At 49.5% G+C, this 20,326-nt stretch overlaps 1 protein-coding gene across 2 annotated transcripts in view; it reads right to left on the reverse strand.

Moving 5' to 3' along the window:
* DRAXIN (dorsal inhibitory axon guidance protein) overlaps positions 1-20,326 on the reverse strand; it is a 208,033-nt gene that overhangs the window by 9,273 nt on the left and 178,434 nt on the right. For both annotated transcript variants that reach the window (XM_078642214.1, XM_078642215.1), the window contains exons 4-5: positions 1,029-1,137; positions 754-843 (exon numbers count right to left, since the gene is read on the reverse strand). In XM_078642214.1, the coding sequence (XP_078498340.1) occupies positions 754-843; positions 1,029-1,137 (199 nt within the window). The remainder of the gene's footprint in view (positions 1-753; positions 844-1,028; positions 1,138-20,326) is intronic.

The following is a 20,326-nucleotide window of genomic DNA, read 5'->3' on the forward strand; positions in this document are numbered from 1 at the left end:
GAAAGTGCCTTTAACAGCTTCAGAAACATATAGTGTGACACCAGGAAGTGTGAAACATACCTCTATGGCTGGGTACTGTCTGTGCTAAGAATCATGTGATGGCTTCCATGAGCTGTGGAGGGACTCAAATTTGTAGAAGCTCAGCAGCACATTTTATAAGGGAGCATAGTGTAGTGCTGGATGTTGTCTTTAACGTTTTTTGCAGTGGCGGCTCCTCCGCTAAGGCGGAGGAGCATCGCCTCACTGCTCAAAAGGAAAACTAATATGACAATAACGAATCGTAATTATCATTGTATTTTTCCTATTACAGTCAGTGGCTCTGTTTCATGTGTGCAGGGCTGGCCAGAACAGGGGAGGAGGAGTTTGATTTCCCTAAGTGTGCATGGCTGTTTGGCCGGCACTCTTGGACCTACCAAACAGTTCATGCGCACTTTGCATGTTCCCCACCATGTTGTAATGCACAGCCTGGTGGGGAACATGCACAGGCTAAAGTCACCGCCTGAGCGCCGCACCACGGCGCTCAGACCAATCACAATGCTGCAGTGCAGTGTTGTGATTGGCTTACGGGAGCCTGGCAGCCCGGGTGCTACCTGCTGCTTCCAGCTGCTGGGACTGGCGACAGGAAAAAAGAAGATAAAGAGAATGGGGAGAGGCGGTGGACGGCCATTCCCAGGCAAATGCTACTGGTTTTTCGTACTACACAACACAAATAAGCGTTTGAAAAATAGTGTTCTTAAAAATGTATCTGCTTACCTTGGAGGCAGTCAAGGTGATGGTCACACGGTTCATCCTCGGGCACTGAGGTCCCATTCCCACCTTCAAAGTTTTTTAAATTGTTTTTATCTAGAGAAAATAGGTCACAGTTAAGTTACAGTTTGGTCATGGTTGACGGATGGGCAGATGGCAGAGAGAGACATGAGGCAAGAGCTGAGATGTGAAGGATGTTACATGTCACAGAGGTAATAATGTCCAGTAACCCAATTGCCCTGTTACCAGTATTGACGAATTTAGGGATCTTTCAAAATTACCTTTCCTCTTTGCTGAGGGCCAAACATCGGGCTTCATGTCTTCATAATCTGTCCAGTCGAATAACATCATATCCAGAGTGGGCATCACTTCACCGTGCTTCGTGCGAACCTGCGTGGAATACATAGGAGTGTCAGAGGGTGCCTGGGAGTGTCTGTGAGAACATGGAGGAAATACACCTTTCTAATAGCATCCCTCTGGTGATGCTGTGTTACTATTTTGCACTGCAAATACAAAAATATGAAGTGTGATGTTCATGTTAAGCTAGCCATAGTTAATTTAGGCCTCAGTTCAAATAACTCTGTATGTTCTTTCTCTCATTTCAGGAGCCAAGCTGCAGTAGATTGAGTTAATTACAAATGTTACAAATGTTTTTGTTTCTGAGAGAATCATTAGCTTTATGCGTTCCACAGAGAATAAATACTGAATTTCCACACCTGTGCATGGGACATGCTGACTGCAAGCTATCATCTTGCTTTGAGATATCTCCTGAAGGCCAGGCAGGAGAAAATGTCCATTGTGTGATGTCTGGGAATGAGGCTGAAACTGCTTTATTGTAAAATGTTCAATCCCGATTGGTCTCCTTTCTATGGAAATTGTGAGGAGTGTTGCATCTTGTAGAGAATTGTGTGATTTAATTTTGCATTGCTGAGCTAGTAAAATTCAGATGTCCTTTTCCACTCTCTTGAGGCTAGAGGCCTTATTTGCTTCTACTCAAAGAATTAGACTCCTGAGCCAATCCATTCTTACTTACTTGACTGAATCTTCATTTGATTCTCCCTTTTAGAGGCTGTTCCTGCTGACACCTCCTGCTTTACTGCAGTCACATGTTTTCCTGATTTGCTTTAGCCTAGTACAATGCTTCCCAAACTTTTTAGAACCACAACCCACTTTTTAGCCCAACACACGTTTGTGACCCACCTAGCTTCAATGTAACTAAAGCATTGTGTGTTAGTGCATGCCATTTACAGACAGCACATTTTCCATTGAAATGCTCAGCAAATTTGCACAGACATATAGTTTTAATGATAACCCTGTACTGCACACAAATGGTAATGTGTGTAAACCTGGTTTCAGTGAATATTCATTTGTGCATCACCAAGTAAAGTGTCTGGATTTGTTGTGAGGCAATTAAAATCTTTGTTTCTATCACACTTCAGAACTACAAAAAAGAGGTGCTTCGATTTTGCTTTCCAAACTGCTGAATGTGTGCAGTTCATTTGCAGGTATTTACATTTTTCTGTGTGTTATGAGCAAATGACATCCTACGGCCTTTTCTTTCACACTTCATGTACCCCAGCAAAATTGCCACATAATTCACTTAACTGCAAAGTGACAGGAGTTTTTGAACACTAGTTCCCATCTTAAACAAGCATTTGCAATGCAATAGGTCTCGCATTATTAAAGTTTGAACTATTGGCATTGCTAAATAATGCAACACCAATAGATCAAACTTTAATAATGCGAGAGCTATTGCACTATAAATGCTCAGAGTGGACAAACAAATAGCGAGCAAGCGAGGGAGCAAGATGACGGGAGAGGGTGAAAAAGCAATGTAGGGAGAGATAAAAGAGATGTGGGATAGGAAAAGTGAAAGTGATGAAAAGGCCAAAGTAAACAGAGAGTCCCTATTAAACAGCACACACAGATAGATAAAACCTTGGGTAGATGTTCGCAACCCACATTATCTTGAGAAGTATAATATCTGCAGTATTATGGAGCACGAAAACTGTAGCGATCATGAATGTGACAGAAAAGAGATGGTTCATGTGCACTTGGAGGCGAGATTGTTTATCTTTGGAAGGGGAGTAGAGATCAGCCTGGAGTGAGATAAGAAATACAGGGGGATATCCAAGGCTTATAAAGCGTCAACCAAACAAAATGAGCAAGTGGCACCATAGAGGAGCCAGCCATACAAGGAAAATGTGGTTCAAAAGTACAGTACATTTACAGATGGAGTACAGAAGAGCTCACTGAAGGGACTTGCATTTGTCTCCTTATCACGGAGATAGATGTTGTAAAGACTGGAAAACGATGGCCCAGGAAAGCTACCTACCCTATCTGGCAAATAAGCGCGTATGATGGTGAGGGTGGGGAGAGGGATGTCAGCCGCATGGAGAAGTGGTGAGTGGGTGGGGAAATAAGGAACACTGGCAACACGTAAACATATATAAAAGTACCTGAAACAGCGTGATCAGAGGAGAGTAACAAATTAAGCTCAATCAATCTGTGCTTGGCCCATGTGCTGGAGATGAAACAGGAAGTGACTCCTTGCCTGCGCTATCCAATTAGCAAGCTGTAAAGAACAAGCGTGCGCAGTGCTAAAACAAAGCGCGGCGCCGATGTAAAATGAAAGGTGTGTGCATGTCGCCCTATGAAGTGGGTGACCACAGTGATAAAAAAAAGTTCAGCGACTGCACCCGAAGAGGTGGTGCTCCGCGTTAGCAAAGTGTGCAAATGCTTCTAATGAATAGAAGCGGATGTGAGCTCGTGCACTTTTAGGTCAGAGCAGTGTCTTGTTGAGCGCAGCCTCTAGATAGGTAAATAGTATGTAAAAACAACCAGAGGGTGCAGAGCTAGGGCGGTCACTTAATCTCCCCGTGCCTAACTAAAACAAGTGGCAAAGCGAAAAACGTTGCTTGCAATCTAGGCAAAAAGTTACCAGGACTTTGCGAAGGTTGCAAAACATAAAGTACAGTATTCACACCTTTCGGTCCGGATTTATTGAAATGCCATGGGAGGTTCCCAGGAGTCCTTGGCAGGGTCCCGAGTTTGGCGTGGTTCTGTTGTGCCAGGGCGGCACGCGAGCGGTCTGTGGTGAACTTCTTAGCTCCCCTACGAGCACTGTGAGAAAGCGGCGGGAAGAGCGGCGGACAGGCCTCCGGCTCCCGCCATAGGCCCTCAGGTCATGAGAATGCGGCCCCCGGGGAAAGCAGGTCGACAGACCAGTCTTTTCCCCGGGGTGTTCGCGCAATAGGACGGGCAGGCAGGAAGTTAGGTTAGGGGGTGGGATTAGGGGGTGGGGGGTTAGGAGGTTATTTAAGGGGACAGGAGGGGAAGGACTTCCTCTTCCTGTCCCCAGTGCCTCAGGGAATAGGTTTAGTTTGTGAGCGGTTATCTAGTTTCGTTAGGTGGGGTGTGCTTAATCGGCGGAGCGTGTCACCACTGGTCCCCTGGTGTGCCGCGCAGGCAGACAGTTGAGAGGAGGAGATTTGTGACGCGGTGGTGTGTGGAGCGCTTCGGGAGTCGGCATGGCAACGCCCGATGCAGAGGCGGTGCGGGCGGCTTTGCTGGTGCTCGGCCAGGCTGGGAGAGCCGACCTCCTCCAGCCCGGCGTGTTAGACCAAGCGTGGGTCGGAATGACCCAACCGACTAGGTCCGCTTCGGCGGGGGTTGCCGAGGCCATCGCCGCGTGCATGGACGAGTCCCAGGGGGCTCGAGGAGGTATGTCGGGGCGGGGGAGGGGAAAAAAGCAACAGGATGCCCCCAAACGCGGAGGGAGACGGCTGAGCCTTCCTGCTCATGCCGATGAAGGGGGTGTTGTGCCGGGAGGGGTGGGTGACATCTGGGAGGGGCTTGGGGCCTATCAGCAGCCTGCAGTGGATCCCCAGATGGGTCTGGCTCCCTCGGCCCCCTTGGTTGGGGGTCAGGAAGGGGGGGCCAATTGGTTGACTATGGTGAGAGTAGTGAGGGCAGTGTGGGGGAGGACCTGGGTGATTGGGAGGCGGTGGCTGGGGACGATTTCGCCCTCATGCTGTCGTATGGGGAGTCTGGGGGGGAGGAGGGGGGGCTCTCCAGTGGGCAGCCAGTGGACTTATCGAAGGGCAGGAAAGGAGTGGTCAAGGCACAGGGATCCAAGGGCAAAGGCTCGCTTAAGGCGCAGCAGCAGGGGGGGGGTCTGGGAAGGGGGCCTCCACGGCGCCCCCGTCTGGAAAGGGTTCCTTAGGGGACCTGGAGAGGCAGAGCTGATGGTATGCTAGGTGGGAGCTGATGTCAGAGGAGGAGCGGGTTCGCGACCAGCGTCGCATTATTGAGGAGGCTGAGGGTGAGTGGCAGCGATTATGTGCGGCCAGGGAGGCGAAGGCGGGTGGGGTGCACGGGGGCAAAGGGGCCCTGGTACCTGCGCGTGGGGGGAAAACTGCTGTGGGCCGGGATGTAGGGGTTCCTGGGGCTCCTGGGGAGTGGGTCTGGATAGAGGGAACAGGGACTGCCTTGGCGGCGCAGAGACCTGGTGGCACTGGGGCCTCCCCGGGTGCATACGGCTCAGGGAGGGGTGGGTGCAGGCCGCAGGGACAGCTGGCAGAGGCCGGGGTGGGCCGGCGGGGCGCAAGACGGCCTCCAAAGGCCAGGACGAAGCAGCAGGGGGGTCGGCGGCGGCCTGCCCTCCACCGAGGGAGCGGGCACCGGCGATGTTGGAGTGCGAGTTTGTGCCTGGAGTGAAAGGGAAAGGTGCTAAGAGGGTGGAGACTGAGGTGTGTGAGTTGATGGAGGATGAGATGTTGGATTACGAGGATGAGGAGGATGATTTGGAAGAGGGTGAGGTGCGTGAGGTTGAGAGCTGGGGGAAGGGTAAAGTGGCAATGGGCAAGCCTGGTGTTTTCCAGGAGGCACGGGATGGCGCTGGTCGGGCCAGCAGAGGGACTTCGAAGCTGGCGGACACACGGAGGACAGAGCGGGACGTCCCGGCAACTTTATCAGGTGAGGGCTCCAGGTGGGACGCTTGGGGGGATGGGGCGAAAGGAGGGAGGAAGAAGGCCTGCCGGTCGGTGGGTGTGGGGGATGGTTCTGTGCGGGAGTTGGGGTCCTCAGGTGGAGCGGGGCCGGTTCCACTGGATGGTAAGAAGCAGGTCGCGACGGCCAGTGCGCAGATTGACAAGACTGAGGACCATGGGGAAAACGAGGACGGGGTTGAGAAAGTGCGGAAGAAGTTGCCGTATATGGGTCAGGCGATGCCTCTCGGGTCACATTTGTCTGAGAAGACGAGGGCAAGGATTTGGAGGCATGAATACGTTGATGTGTTTAAACTCTTGCACAGGGAGATTCAGGCGAAAGAGGGGTGAAAGGAGGAAGAGTGGGAGTTAACCAGACGGCCGAGAGTGCCGGTGACGATGGAGAATTGGACGTCAGCCTTTTTGATCTATGCGAGTATCTGTTGCGAGAAGCACGCGGATCGGGCGATTGCGTGTTTAAGTATATGGATGTGATCAGGAAGGCGCAGTTACATTTTGGGGGTTTTGCCTGGTTGAGCTACGACGAGGAGTTCAGGGCCAGGATTAGTGTTAACCCGGACAAGCCGTGGGGGGATGTTGACCAGGAACTCTGGGTCCAGTGGATGTCATTGACGCAGGCGGCGGCTTCTACACATACGGCCAGTGGTCTTCCGGTCACCTATCGGTCTTTTCAGTCGCGCCCCGCCCAGTCTGGGGCGGGTGGTCATGGTGTTTCCGGAGGGCAAGGAGCTCAGGCGGTGTGGACAGGGGCAGCCGGACAGCAGTACAAGCCGGGATCCACTAGGGCTTGCTGAGGTTTCAATAAGGGTTTCTGCAATCGACCGTCCTGTAAATTTAAGCATGAGTGCTCCAAGTGCGGGGGACGTCACGCGGTCACGAAATGCCTCGCGCTGGCCACGCCCTCAGAGCAGTGGAGGTTTGCAAAAGGCAGGGGACAGGCTGGGCCGAAGGGCCCATACTCCGGTTAGGGTTGAGGCCATGGGTCCATGGCTCTCTCGGTACCCTGATAGAGAGGCTGCTTCGAGACTGTACTGGGGGTTTGTGGAAGGTTTTTGGATTGGCTATCAGGGGCCGAGGGGGAGGCATTGGGCTGAGAACTTGCGGTCTGCCAAGGAATTGCCGGAGGTGGTGGCGGGCAAATTGAAGAAGGAGGTTTTGGAAGGCAGGAGTGCGGGTCCGTTTGATGAGTGGCCGATGTTGGATCTCATTGTCTCTCCTTTGGGGGTGGTGCCCAAGAAGGAGCCAGGGGAGTTCAGGTTGATTCATCATCTGTCTTGGCCGGAAGGAGGTTCAGTGAATGACTTTATCGCGGAGGAAGACTCCAGGGTCTTGTATGCGTCGGTGGATGATGCCATCGGTTTGGTGCGGGCCTGCGGGAGGGGGGCAGAGTTGGCCAAGTGTGATATCAAGTCGGCCTTTCGCCTCCTCCCCATTCACCTGGCGGATTTTTCCTTGTTGGGCATGCAGTTTGAAAGGGCCATTTTTGTTGACAGGGCCTGCCGATGGGTTGTGCGGTTTCTTGCGCGCTCTTCGAGACCTTCAGTTCCTTTTTGCAGTGGGCCTTTGTGGACCGCAGTGGGCACCGGCTGGTGTCTCACTATTTGGATGATTTCCTGTTTGTTGGCATGAGTAGGACGGGGGAATGTGGTGCGGCCTTGGGACAGTTTCAGCGGTTGGCACAGGAGTTTGGGGTGCCGTTGGCGCCGGAGAAAACGGAAGGGCCTAGCTGCTGTCTCACCTTTTTGGGAATCGAACTGGACTCGGTGGCTTGGCAGGCGGGCTTACCGTTGCAGAAGGTGGTGGAGATGCAGGAGGTTTTGAGACAGGTGCTCGGTGTCCGCAAGCTTGAGTTGAGGTCTGTGCAGCGCTTGCTGGGTTTGTTGAACTTTGCTTGCAGGGTGGTGAGGGCCGGGAGGACGTTTTGTAGGCGCCTCGGCATGGCCATGTCGGGAGCGGTTCTCCCTCACCACAGGGTCAGGGTTACACTGGGAGTGCGGTCTGACTTGCGGGTCTGGTTGGTGTTCCTGGAAGAATTCAATGGTGTCTCCTTGGATTTTGCGCGGGACAGGATGGTGTGGCAGGTACAACTCTATTCTGATGCGGCGGGAGCGGCAGGTTTCGGGGTTTTCTGAGACGGTCGTTGGTGTGCGGAGCAGTGGCCGGCTCACTGGCTGCGCCAGGGCAGGAGCATTGCGTTTCTGGAATTCTTTCCTCTGTTGGTGGCACTGTTGGTGTGGGGCCCGGAATTCCAGAACAGGTCGGTGTTGTTCCATGTGGACTACATGACAGTGGTGGTTTAATGAACAATCAGAAAGCAAAGGATCTGCGAGTGCTACGCCTGCTGTGAAGTTTCATGCTGCTGTATTTGCGTTTTAATGTGCTGTTCCGCGCGCAACATGTGCCTGGCGCGAGTAAGAAATTGCGGATGCGTTATCTCGTTCACAGTGGCAGCGCTTCAGGAAGCTGGCGCCGGGTGCCGGAGGGTATCTGGGCCTGGGGGGAGTGAGAGTGGTGGGTTTGGTGGAGAAGTCTATAGCTGAGTCCACTAGGCGGGCGTACAGATTGGCATGGTCTGAGTTTGGAGCCTTTTTGGGTTGGAAGAAGGGTGCTTGGTGGATGCCCAGGGATGCATGTGAGCAAGGGGTGGTGCGATTTGTACTGGACTGCATGGACAGAGGATTGTCTCAGACGACGATTGCGGGCAAGTTGGCAGGCGTTTCATTTTACAGCATGGTCTATTTGAGTTTTGATCCGGCTAGGACGGATCTGCTGAGTCGTATGTTGAAAGGTTGCGGATGGGTGAGGGGGGGGGGGAGTTGCCTCGCGAGGCGATTACTTTTGACTTGTTGTAGAAGGTTTTGGGGGAGCTACCTTTTTGCTGTTACGATGGGGATGAGGTGGCGTTGTTTCGTTTATGCATGGTATGGATGTTTTTTGGAGCGTTTCGGGTGTCGGAGTTGTTGGGGGCTCTTGGGGCGCCGGGGCGGGTGTTTGCGGATGTGCGGTTGGATGGGGCCCGGTTGGGTATATGGTTGGGACATTCCAAGACGGACCAGGTTGGTCGTGGCAAATGGGTGTGGCTGACGGAGAGTGGTTGTGCGGATGTGTGCCCGGTACGTGAGTGGAAGGGGTTCTGTGGACGAGTGCGGAGGTCGGCTGGTGAGATTTTTGTGCGCGCTTCCCTGAGACGTTTGACGTCCTTTCAGTTGCTGGCGGTGTTACGATTGGCTTTGCGGAGGCTTGGCAGGGATCCGGCGCGTTTTGGCACGCACTCGTTTCGGATTGGGGCAGCCACGGCGGCGGCGGGGTTAGGTTGGTCGAGGGAGGAGATTCGGCGGATTAATCGTGGCGGTCTCGATGCTGTGAACGCTACGTGCACAAGTAAAGGAGGGGCGCGGGCTAGCTTTGGCGGCTGCGGTTGTTGTTGCACTCTTGCTTTGCTGTGGCACTAATCTCTTTCTCTTCGCAGGTTGTGTGCGGGGGCCGGGGGCCAAGACGGTCACGTGGATTGTGGGACACTCTTTTGTGCGCTGGGCCTCAAAGTATGCGAACAGGCAGTTGTACGGTCGTAGCCTGGGCCTGAGGAGCAGTCATCATGAGGTCCAATGGTGGGGTAAGGTCGGAATGCGTTGGGGCGAATTGTTGCCATGGCTCACGAAGAAGATGTCACAGCTGGGCTGCCCGGACATGGTTGTTATCCACTTGGGGGAGAATGACTTGGTGAAACAGTCGGGGTGTCCTTGTTACACCTGATGCAGCGGGACTTGGAGGCAATGAGGATCAATCTGGCTGGCGCCTGTATTGTTTGGACTGAGTTCATACCACGACGGATCTGGAGGGGGGCTCGTAAGCCCGCGGCCATTGAAAGGGCCCGCGGGAAGTTGAACAGGGCAATGAGACTCTTTTGTGCTGATCATGGAGTTAAAGTGCTGGCTCATGGTGGGCTCAGGCTGGAGGAGCCCCTTCTCTTTCGAGATGATGGCATGCACCTTTCGCACATGGGGAATGCGTACTATCTTACGGAACTGCGGGATCTGATCAGTCTTTTGTGGAACGAATCGATATGGTGTAGGCGTGACTGAGTGCGAAAGGTGCACGATTGGTGGGGCAGGTAACCGCCCTCCGGGGGTTCCCTGGGTGGCGGGACCTGGGAGGGTTGGGGAGTCCATGACGGGCAGAATCACCCTTCCGGGGAGGGAGTTACAGGTGCAGGATGGGGGGTGTGGTAGACGGGAGTGCGATGGATGGAGATGATGGAGGAGTTTGGAAGTGAAAGGGGGAAGTGAATGGTATACGTGAAGAGGTCGTGGTGTGAATTGGGAGTGGCTATTGGAGTACGTGAGTGGATGATGGTTGAAAGGCAGGATGTTTGGGGGGATTGTTAATTGTTAATGATGTTATGTTGATTTTGTCTGTCATGCCTGTCCTAATAAATGGCCTTTTACGCTAACTGATGCGTGGAGTGGTTATTGCGCGATGGGCCCGGCGGAGGCACTGTGGCGGAAGAGACGAAAAGGAGCAGTAAACAAGAAGTCTGAAACTACAAACATTTTTGTGTGCAGGTACATACACTGCTAAGCTTCAATGCCCTCTTAATGGCAGAATGTGTGTGTACAAAGGCTAATTAAAAAAAAGAATAACTATTAAAATTGTGCCCATATTGTGGCCACACTGTGGAATGTGTGATTACAATTGTTAAAAAAAATAAAGTTATTTACTCAGTACCCTAAAAAAAAAAACAGGTAGGACTTAGAGGTCAGAGTTTCCACTACATGACCATGAGGAAAGATTTGAGGAGGGTGTGGGTGGGGGTGAAAACTAACTCTGTACAAACACAGGAACAGGTGTTTTTCATACCGCAGTGTTCCCAATTAGCCTCTCCCCTGTCCCCCCCCTCAAGCGGGGTTCCTCACCTCCCTACATTCCTAGACTGTTACAAGCAGAGGGTGACCCGGCTCTTTGGAATGCAAGGCCCGGGCTATAATGAATAATGTCATTAACTGCCCGCCCGTGACTCCAGAGCTGTGCATTAGACACACCATTTACTGCCCGCACTCAGACAGCCCCCAATCTCTCTCTTCATTGATGCTGCAGATCAACGGAAGCCTCATTCACCAGAGTGGGCAAGCAGGTACGGGGGAGGGGAGGCGTACGCTTCCGAAGTCCGGGCAGGCCGAGTTAGGGTCAAGGGAAACAGCATGAAGCTCGGCAGCTCCTGCCCCAGTCCAGGGTAACTCCGACGGGGCGTGGGGCCGCTCATCGAGGGGAAGAGCTTGAAAAACAAGGATCGACTTGAACTTTCACCCAACAAAGTTCAATAAGGTAAATGACGAATTGAATAGGAAATGGACACGTGTACCTAAAAACGCTGGAGGTAAAAAACTTTGGACAAAAAATGACAGAAACTGCAGTATGCACAGGTAAAGAAGTGTAGTGGTGTATACTAAAACGAGGGGCGACACTGAAGAGGGAGAAACTGCTCTGGGCCTTCACTGCTTTCTATGCATGCTTTAAAAACATCAACACTCCTAAGGCGTTCAAACTTCCTCACCTTTAGCTCCTGAAAAGATTTTTTTAAATGGCTTAGGGAACTTCTGAACCACACTAAGGCGATCGCAGGGTCTGAATAACCACTGCGCCACTTCGGACTAGAAAGAGAGAAACACCTCGTTAAAACGAAGCAGCTCATCAGTGAGGAAATGCAGGCCTGGATGGCGGGAAAAAAGCCCTCTGACAACCCAGTGAGATGAGGCATTCACCCAAGACTCCGTCTGCTAAAGTGCATCACACCGCGCGGAGGGCTTCTCTTCAGTCACGGCCTATTAAATGTGCAAAACCCCACTGCTTGTAAAAACAAGCACCGGAATTTGGCTGCCAGGCAACACGTTGTGAGTGGCGGCCTTGCTGTTTGTAAAAGGTTGATCGACTCGATCTTTTCCTCACTGAGCCTGGATGGGTTGATTACAACTGACTAACTCCACCCTGAAGGTAAATGGGGACATCGCGGCACCAACGCTTTACTTTTAATGTTAAAAGTAAAACCTGGGTGCTAAGATGATACCAAAAGTAAAGAAATAGATTTTTTTCTATTTCTTTACTTTTGGTATAATCGCGGCACCCGTGCTTTACTTGTAACATTAAAAGTAAAGCGCAGGTGCCGCGATTATACTAAAAGTAAAGAAATAGAAAAAAAAATCTATTTCTTTACTGTTGGTATAATTGCGGCACCCGCGCTTTACTTTTAATGTTAAAAGTAAAGCGCAGGTGTTGCGATTCGGGGGGGGGAGGGTGCGTGGCAGGCGCACCTCAGAGGAGCGGGGACAAAGGCACACCCATTCCCACCAGTGGCCAGCACATGCGCCTGCCTTTGCCCAATCGCGTGCCGTTTAAAAAAAAAAAACACGAAACCCAATTACAGATGGACAAAGCAAACCGACAATCACGAGCGTGTGGGTAGCTTTCAGAAGCCCTTTAAAGAGGTCTCGTGCTGCGCGACAGTGCTGCGCACTGCAACGCTAGGCGCAAGACCTAAAAATGAGGAGTGGAAACAGCCTGACATTTGACCTCTGTCTCTGAAGCATAGCAAATGTGCCAAGATAAATACAAAACTAAAAAGCATATTTATTTATTGCATGGTCTTTCCCGACCCAGCGTATTGGTGAATCTTCCCTTCAAGGATGCTGAATTTGCTTGATTTGCTTATGACAACTTTAAACAGTCTGTCTTTGTATTTGGTACTTTGAACCGCTTTGAATTATGCTGGCGAATGCACTTATAGATTCATTGATTTATGACTAATTTTTAAAGTTTTGAGTTGTAACTTAACTAATCTGCTAATAAACCTTCATGGTTATGCAGATCTACTACTCTCTGTCAACAGTGTGAGGCCTAATGTGCTTCACTGTCATTGATGCATTGTTGAATTTTTGATGTTATACCTCAGCCAAGATTAAAGGTCCATCCACTCAAGTACAGCTTGTACTTGCACCAACAATCTGTACGATGCAAATCCCATTCCTGCTGCAACACCTACCTACACCTGTGAACGATCACCGACTCTAGCAAGTACAGCAAGTGCGAGGGCATTATCCAGCCCTCCCAAAGCCCTGCCCATGCAAACCTACCCAGGTCCCATCTGATCTGATTGGTTCAAAAAAAGGTTCACAATTGTTTATTTACGTAGTTAATTAAAACCATTGCAACATATATATCAAAAATTCTTAAAACATCGTTATAAAACACTTAAAATAGGTCATAAAATAAAAGGTTCCTTTGGGTTGTGAGGAAACTCGGCAAAGCTGGATATCGCACTTTTTTTTCCTTTTCTTTTGCTCAGTTCAGTCCTGGTCTCTGGGTTAAGAAGCTCTCATCCTGTTCAGCCCATTACTGTGATTACCCCATGGGCTCTGCTTGCTCAACGGTGTAGCACTAGATCCAGACTGTAAAATGTCATTTAGTATCCGTCTACCAATTGGACTACTTTTGTAGTATGCTCCTCCAATTTTGGCATTTTTTGTTCGGCCACTCTCAAGAATTTCACAAATCTGCAGTTTAGTTGCGTATTTGATGGATTCAGACAGGCAAGCACCGCTTGCCTTCTGGTGATAGTCCCTCTCTGCTTAAATTGATCTTTGAGAAGCAATTGACGAGCTTGTTGCAGGTCTTCACATAGGCAGGTTACGTGAAGGATGTCACCATTGCTGACATTATATATACTGCATGTCTCGTTACCGTCCTTCCTTAGCCACGGTGGTAAGTGCCCAGTGCAAGGCAGAATCCCCAGTCTGTGTTTTAGGAAGCTCATTTTTATGGCTCAGGGGTACCCCTGGTTAAAGTATATTTGTGGCGTTAGTGATTTATGGGAGTTTAGAGTCATCCATGCATGCAATCTTTTTGAGAATGAAGCCTTGTCCTCCAGTAAGGAGAGTTATTTGACATTTTTCCAGACTATTTTTTTGAAGGTGCTATGCCCAAACTGTTTGTCCCAGAGCTCTGAGAGTTTGGTGGCCTCCAAAGCTGACTGGAGGTACTTTCTTGCCTCTGAAGCATCCCTGCTTTGTATATCCCTCCATAATAGAGAGTTTAGTGTGTTTGTGGTGGCATTTTTTAATTTGTGGCAACAAATGATGTATGCTCCTTGCCTGGCTAGATCTTGTTTTTGCAGGCCGAGCTCCAATCTTATTTGAGAGCTGGAGATGTATAAGACGGGAGCGAGAACATTGTTCTGTAGGCCTTAAACTGTGTGCTGTCCAGGTCCTTGGAATCCCTTCCCCGCATTGCCTCTCTGCCATAAGCGATCGAGAGAAGCAGTTTTGCCTGGATTACCTTTAGAAACGGAGTCATGGTCGGGTCCGTCAGGTGAATTGCCAGATTTTTCATTGTCAAGGCAATCAATGAGCCTCTCCTCCTTATTTCCTGCTTCTGATCTGATTGGGCCTTCGAGGGACCAAGGTGAGGTGCCTGCAGTTTGTGCCTCTTAAAAGGGATCTTCATTCTTATCTTATGCTGTATTTATAAAGCGCGCTGACACCGGAGGTTTCCTGGCGCTGTGATTAAGATTGAGGGTGGGGGTCATGGTTTAAATGAGGTTTGAGAAGAGCCAAGTTTTTAGGCTCTTTCGGAAGCTTAGTAGGGAGCCAGAGGTTTTAATATGGAAAGGGAGGGAGTTCCACAGTTTAGGTGCCAGGTAGCTGAATCTGCGGCCACCCAATTTTTTTTAGTTTGACCATCGGAATGGTGAGAAGGTGGAGATGGGCAGAACGAAGGTTACGAGCCGGGCAGTGAGGGTTGAGGAGGGATTCTAAGAAAGCCGGGCCCTTGGACTGCCGGGCCTTGTATACCAGGCAGCCTATTTTAAAAGCAGCTCGCTGTTCAATAGGCAACCAGTGCAGCTTGGCCAGGAGAGGCCTGGCGGATTGCCATTTGGGGGTTTTACAGATGAGTCTGGCTGCCTGGTTCTGCACCAGCTGGAGGCGATGGAGAAGGGACTTAGGTAGCCCCCAGTAAATGGAATTGGAAAAATCCAGGCGGGAAAGGACGAGAGAGATGACGATTTGTACCAGGGATTCATGGGAAAATAAGTGGGAGATCTTACGAATTTTTCGTAGCTGAAACATGCTGGCAGAGATGATGGTGCCGACATGAGTTTTTAGGGAAAGGTCAATGTCAATGGTAACGCCCAGGCTCTTTACCGAATTCGAGGGGCTTGGTGGAGTACCAAGCTCGTTAGGCCAGAAGTGGGGGCCCCAATATAAAGGACTGGAACCAGGCAGGATGAGTTCCGTCTTCTCAGGGTTTAATTTAAGTTGGTTGGAGATCATCCATTGTTGGATATGCAGCATTACTGCCTGAAAGTTGGGTACAGCATCCGGGGAGTCCAAGGGAAAAATGATCTGCATGTCATCAGCATAGTTGAGGACAGTGCAGTTCCAGGTGCTCAATGAATGGATCAGTGGGCGCAAATATAAATTAAACAATAGTGGGGAGAGGGAGGAGCCCTGGGGGACTCCACAGGTAGTGGAGACCTGGGTGGCGGTGAAGGGGCCTAGGTGAACTGTTTGAGCTCGGCCCGAGAGGAAGGACTTGATCCATTCCCAGGCGGGTCTCTGGATGCCTGCCTGTCCGACACGGTGGAGAAGGATGTCATGATCCACCGTGTCGAACGCGGCCGATAAATCCAGAAGGACCAGTGCCTGAGGGGACCCTCTGTCGGCATTCTCCCGAAGGGTGTCCAAGACTTTTAAGATGACTGCCTCGGTGGAATGTGCTGGTCAGAAGCCAGCTTGGTTGGGTACCAGGAACCCGGAGCTCTCGATAAATGCCGAGAGGCAGGTGGCAACGTAGGCCTCCAGAAGTTTAGAGATGTAAGGCAGGAGGGAAATGGGCCTGTAATTGGCAGGGTTGGCGGGGTCAGCTCCTGTTTTTTTTAAAAGGGGGACCAGTATGGCTTCCTTGAACGCCCTGGGGACCGTGCCGGAGCTAAGGGAGGAATTCAAAAGGGGAAGGATACAATCAGGCAGAGCAGAAAAAGTTGCCCTGAGAACTTGGGGGGGGCAGCAGTCCCTAGGAGATCCAGATTTAACACGAGTGATGAGCTCAGAGAGAGTGCTGGAGGTGATTAGTGGGAACTGGGTAAAGGAACAGGGGTTAAGAGGGGGGGAGGCAAGAAGGCTGACAGGAGTGGAGAGAGGGATAGCATTCCTAATATTTACCATTTTTTGGATGAAAAAGGAATTTAGCAAGTCACAGGTTTCTTGGGTGGGAGCCTGGGTTGGTAGTACTCTATGGTCGGATGAGAAATCGTTCAGAATTTTAAAAGTTTCTTTAGATTTATCACTAGCTGTGTCGATTATTTCCGTGATATGTGAGACCTTTGCTTTAGTGATGGCGTTTTTATATTCATTACGGGCCCTCACAAACTCAGTGCGATCCTCCTTGGAGTAACCCCGTCTCCAGTTTCGTTCCAGATGGCGTAATTTGAGTTTTTGTGCTTTCAGCTCCTCTGAGAACCAGCGATGGGAATTGCCATGTCTGGTATGAGCAAATTTAGTAAGAGGGGCGAATGTATCGCTGGCTGATGACAGCCAGGTGGTTATCCCGTCCAGCATGGAATCGATATCTGATTCAGGGAGAGTAATGGGACGGGTGTTGGTCAGGCGATCAATAAATCCCTGAGAATCATAAGAATTCCATTTACGACACAATCCCCCGGGGTGGGAGGGAGCCTTGAGTTTCCCTTTGATTGAAATAGTGACCTCGATCAAGTGATGATCTGACCAGAGGCAGGGGGAGATGACTGGGCAAGACAGGACAAGATTGTGAGTCCAGATGTGGTCCAGAATATGACCCTTGATGTGGGTAGGGGAATAGATGTGTTGGGACAAGTTAAGGTTTGTCAAAATTTCAAAGAGTTCAGTAGCGTGGGGCACGGCTAGGTCGTCATCAAACCAGTAGTTGAAATCGCCGAATACAGCGAGTCCGGAGTGATGGGTAAGCAGGTCAGCTACCTGCTCACTGAAGGACAGAGGGAACGATGGCATCGACTGAGGGGGGCGATAAAGAAGTATAATCGCCAAGGCGCCCCCAGAGGTTTCCAGGCTGATAACTATGTTATCTACCCCGGATAGGGGTAACTCATATGTTTGTTTCTGTTTCATGCCAATATTTTATTCAACATCCCCTCCATGTTTAAATATTCATTTGTTGCCTCCCAGTTAATTTAAATTATTTTATTTTACTATCTAGTTTGCATGCCTTGCAGTTCATCCATCCAGCAAAACTTCACTGTACAACTCGTCCTCCAAGCTCACTGCAGATAACATCCTTCCCTGCAGCTCTCTCTCCCAGTACTCTGCAGCTGACTCCCCTATAGTCTACAGATCCCCATTCCAAACTGCAGCTTACTTTTCCAGACCCTACAAATCACCAGCTCTTCCTGACAGAATCCTACAGAATCTCCTTTTTCGTGCCACTTTTTACCATTATCCATACTACCCTTCTGTAACCAGCAGCTCATTTTACCAAGCCATTTCATTTCAACCCATGCACTGTTTTTCCAGGGAGTTCCTGTTGTTCTGGCAGGAAGCAGGAGATTTTTTGGTTTAGGAATACAGGATACTGTCTTCCTAACTCTTATACACCATGTCTAGGTACCCTTTACCCCTTTATATTGGATCTTCGGCCGGATGAACCCAAACCTAAAAACAATGCCTCAGTGGGTTTTGTTGTAAACCCTCACACACTCTTTTAGTGTCATACTTCATCATCAGGTCTCATCCTGGTCCAAATAAACCATGATGTGCTAGACCATTTTTCAGGGAGGTCCTGTTATATTTATCCGATGGGTGATAAGAGTAAAAATACCTAAAGGACATCCCAGTATCCCTTTATGATTGAGTACCTTCGGTATGTCTAAAAACAATGGAAGCAGGTGTTTAATTGGATAAATTGTCCTTACATCCTGGTTTTCATCAACAAGATTCAAGCCTCGTGGATAAGTCACCTGGTGTCCCGGGCTTCTGTCAGGACTTATAAGCGTGCCCTATGTTATATTTTTATCTAGATAGTCATGTTGTCGTCAATCTGAACACATACGACAATACACTGCATAAAACATGCAATCAGGCCTACTTGCCCATTTTATGAAGAGCACCTATTGATGCCCCGTAGAAGTATGTATTAGTACTCCTTTAAGGACAGCTGGGCGCATTCCCCTATAATCACACTCACCCCCAAGGGTACTGAGCGGCAGGCAGTACCTACAAGTTCTCGTCTCGTCTCCTTTTCCCTGTATCCTAAATAGCTTCATTTGAACCTGCAGCTTACTCTCCAATCTCCCTACAAATAACCAGCCCTCCCTCCCAGAATCCTACTGAATCCCTCTTTCCCTGCACCCTTTTTACCATTATCCATATTACCCTTCTGTATCCAGCACCTGACTTTCCCTGTCCCCTTCATTCCACTTTGATTTACTCCCCCCCCACCTGCATCCCCGCCGATCACCTTTCATCCCTGGTCTTGTACACACAGGCACTCTCCATCCATCCTCTCTCCCTTGCTATAACCTACAGCCAGCCATCCTTTTGGTGCTGTGAATAATATACTCTCTGAATAACAATGTGGATTCTGCCCGGGCAGAGGCACAGAGACATCACTGGTAGCCACCCGGGACGACCTGAAACTGGAATGGGGGGCTACACTGCTACCTTTTGACCTGTCCGCAGCTTTTACAGCATCAAAAGTTGCAGATAGAGACCAGAAGAGCTCACCACATGGAGAATACAAAACAATGGATCTCCACTTATCTCAAAGATAGATAAAGCCTGGTATCTATGCCTACCTTCTCCTCTTCCCCTCACTCCTTACCCAACAGGGTACTACAGTCTCAATCATCTCTGACTTCTCTTTAATCTATGTCTTGCGCCTTACTAGAGCTCATCACATCATTCACTTTCACCTGCAGCAAGTACACACATGACACACCAGCCATCCTGAAACTGGCAAATTCTCTGGCTATAAATGCATCTGCGTGGCACAAATACCACCTCACCATAGCTAATGCAAGCTAATCACCCATCTTAAACTGAGCCTCCCAAAAACGGAGATCATGAATTGCGGTCAATGGAAACCACAAGGATATGGAGGGCTTATCAGCAACATCAAATGAAGTAAGAGATTTTAAAGTGACCTGGATTCACCTAACTTCTACCCAATGCATCACCAGAAACTATAGACCATTATCTCCTTTGTAATACTGAAGCTCGATTATGCCAGCAGCCTATACCTCAGCAACCCATGTTCCATAACACAAAAATTACAAAGGATCCAATACACAGTTGCATGATCATTATTTCTTCTCCATTTTACGAAAAACATTACTCAAGTACTTCAGACATTACACCATCAAAAAGCTAGGCTTTCACAGCACTCTGTATAGTTCAAAACGTTCCCTATGGAAATGTCCCACAAAACCTACATACATGTTCCATTAATACTTCCAATACAAAACACTGACCAGCTGGTTATCCCTTCCTATATGCATCTGCGTCAACCTGGGACAAAAAAATGCACTATAATGTTAATGTATAACGAAAACAGCATTGGGGCCAATACACAACCCTGGCGGGCACCTTTAGAAACCGGTACACTGTCGGTCAGCAGGCCCTTTTCCCTCCACCGTATTCCATCATGTAAACGTATCATGAGCAACAAGTAATCAGGGTGCATATGCATATCAGTAATATCTCTATTACCGAATAGAATGGTCCTTTAGTATAACAACATGAAGTTGAAGGCCCGATCAATAGAAGACATTTTCCACCAAAAGCCAGCTTGGAAGGGGCTTAGAACATCTTTCTCAAGGATCCAATCCTGAATTTGATACATAACGCAATGACAAAAAAGCTTTCTAAACAAAATCTACTAAACTAATAAGTCTATAGTTGCTTGGTTGGGATCTGTCTCCTTTTTTCATGGAAAGGCAATACTACAGCACCCTTCCAGGGATCGGGTATGGGATCTCCCTCAGCGATAGAGTTGGCCATAATTAAAATAAATTGTGACCAAGCCTCCATATCAGTTAAAAATATATTGCCAGGGACGCCATCTGGCCCCACAGCCCTGCCCCACGTAACAGCTTGTAGTGATTTGGTGAGGTCAGAAATATCAAATAGAGGCAAGGAACGAATTAAGGTAAGTAAAGCAGAGGAAACACCCTGGTTAAATACTTGAAGCATCATTGCAGTATTACTTCTGAAAGTAGTCAAACCAATCTGAAGGAGCAACGTAGTTTATGGGTTCCAAAACAACAGACTTGCCGCCCCAAGAAACCAATAACCAAAATTTAGGAGAATCTCTGCCAAGACAGGCATCCTTGAGATCCCGCCACCTCTGTTCATCCTAATTGTGTTTAGCGTTAGCTATAGCCACCTTGTAGGTTTTCCTAATCTAAGGGACACATGCAATGTCATTGGCTTTGATGGCCTTATCCAAAGAGCGCTTGAGCTCGCGGCTTTCCTTATTAAACCGTAGACAGTTTTTAGTGGTACAGTTCCTGTTAGGTGTACCAGAAA

Source organism: Lissotriton helveticus, chromosome 5_1 (assembly GCF_964261635.1).
Source record: "Lissotriton helveticus chromosome 5_1, aLisHel1.1, whole genome shotgun sequence".
NCBI classification, from domain to species: Eukaryota; Metazoa; Chordata; class Amphibia; order Caudata; family Salamandridae; genus Lissotriton; species Lissotriton helveticus.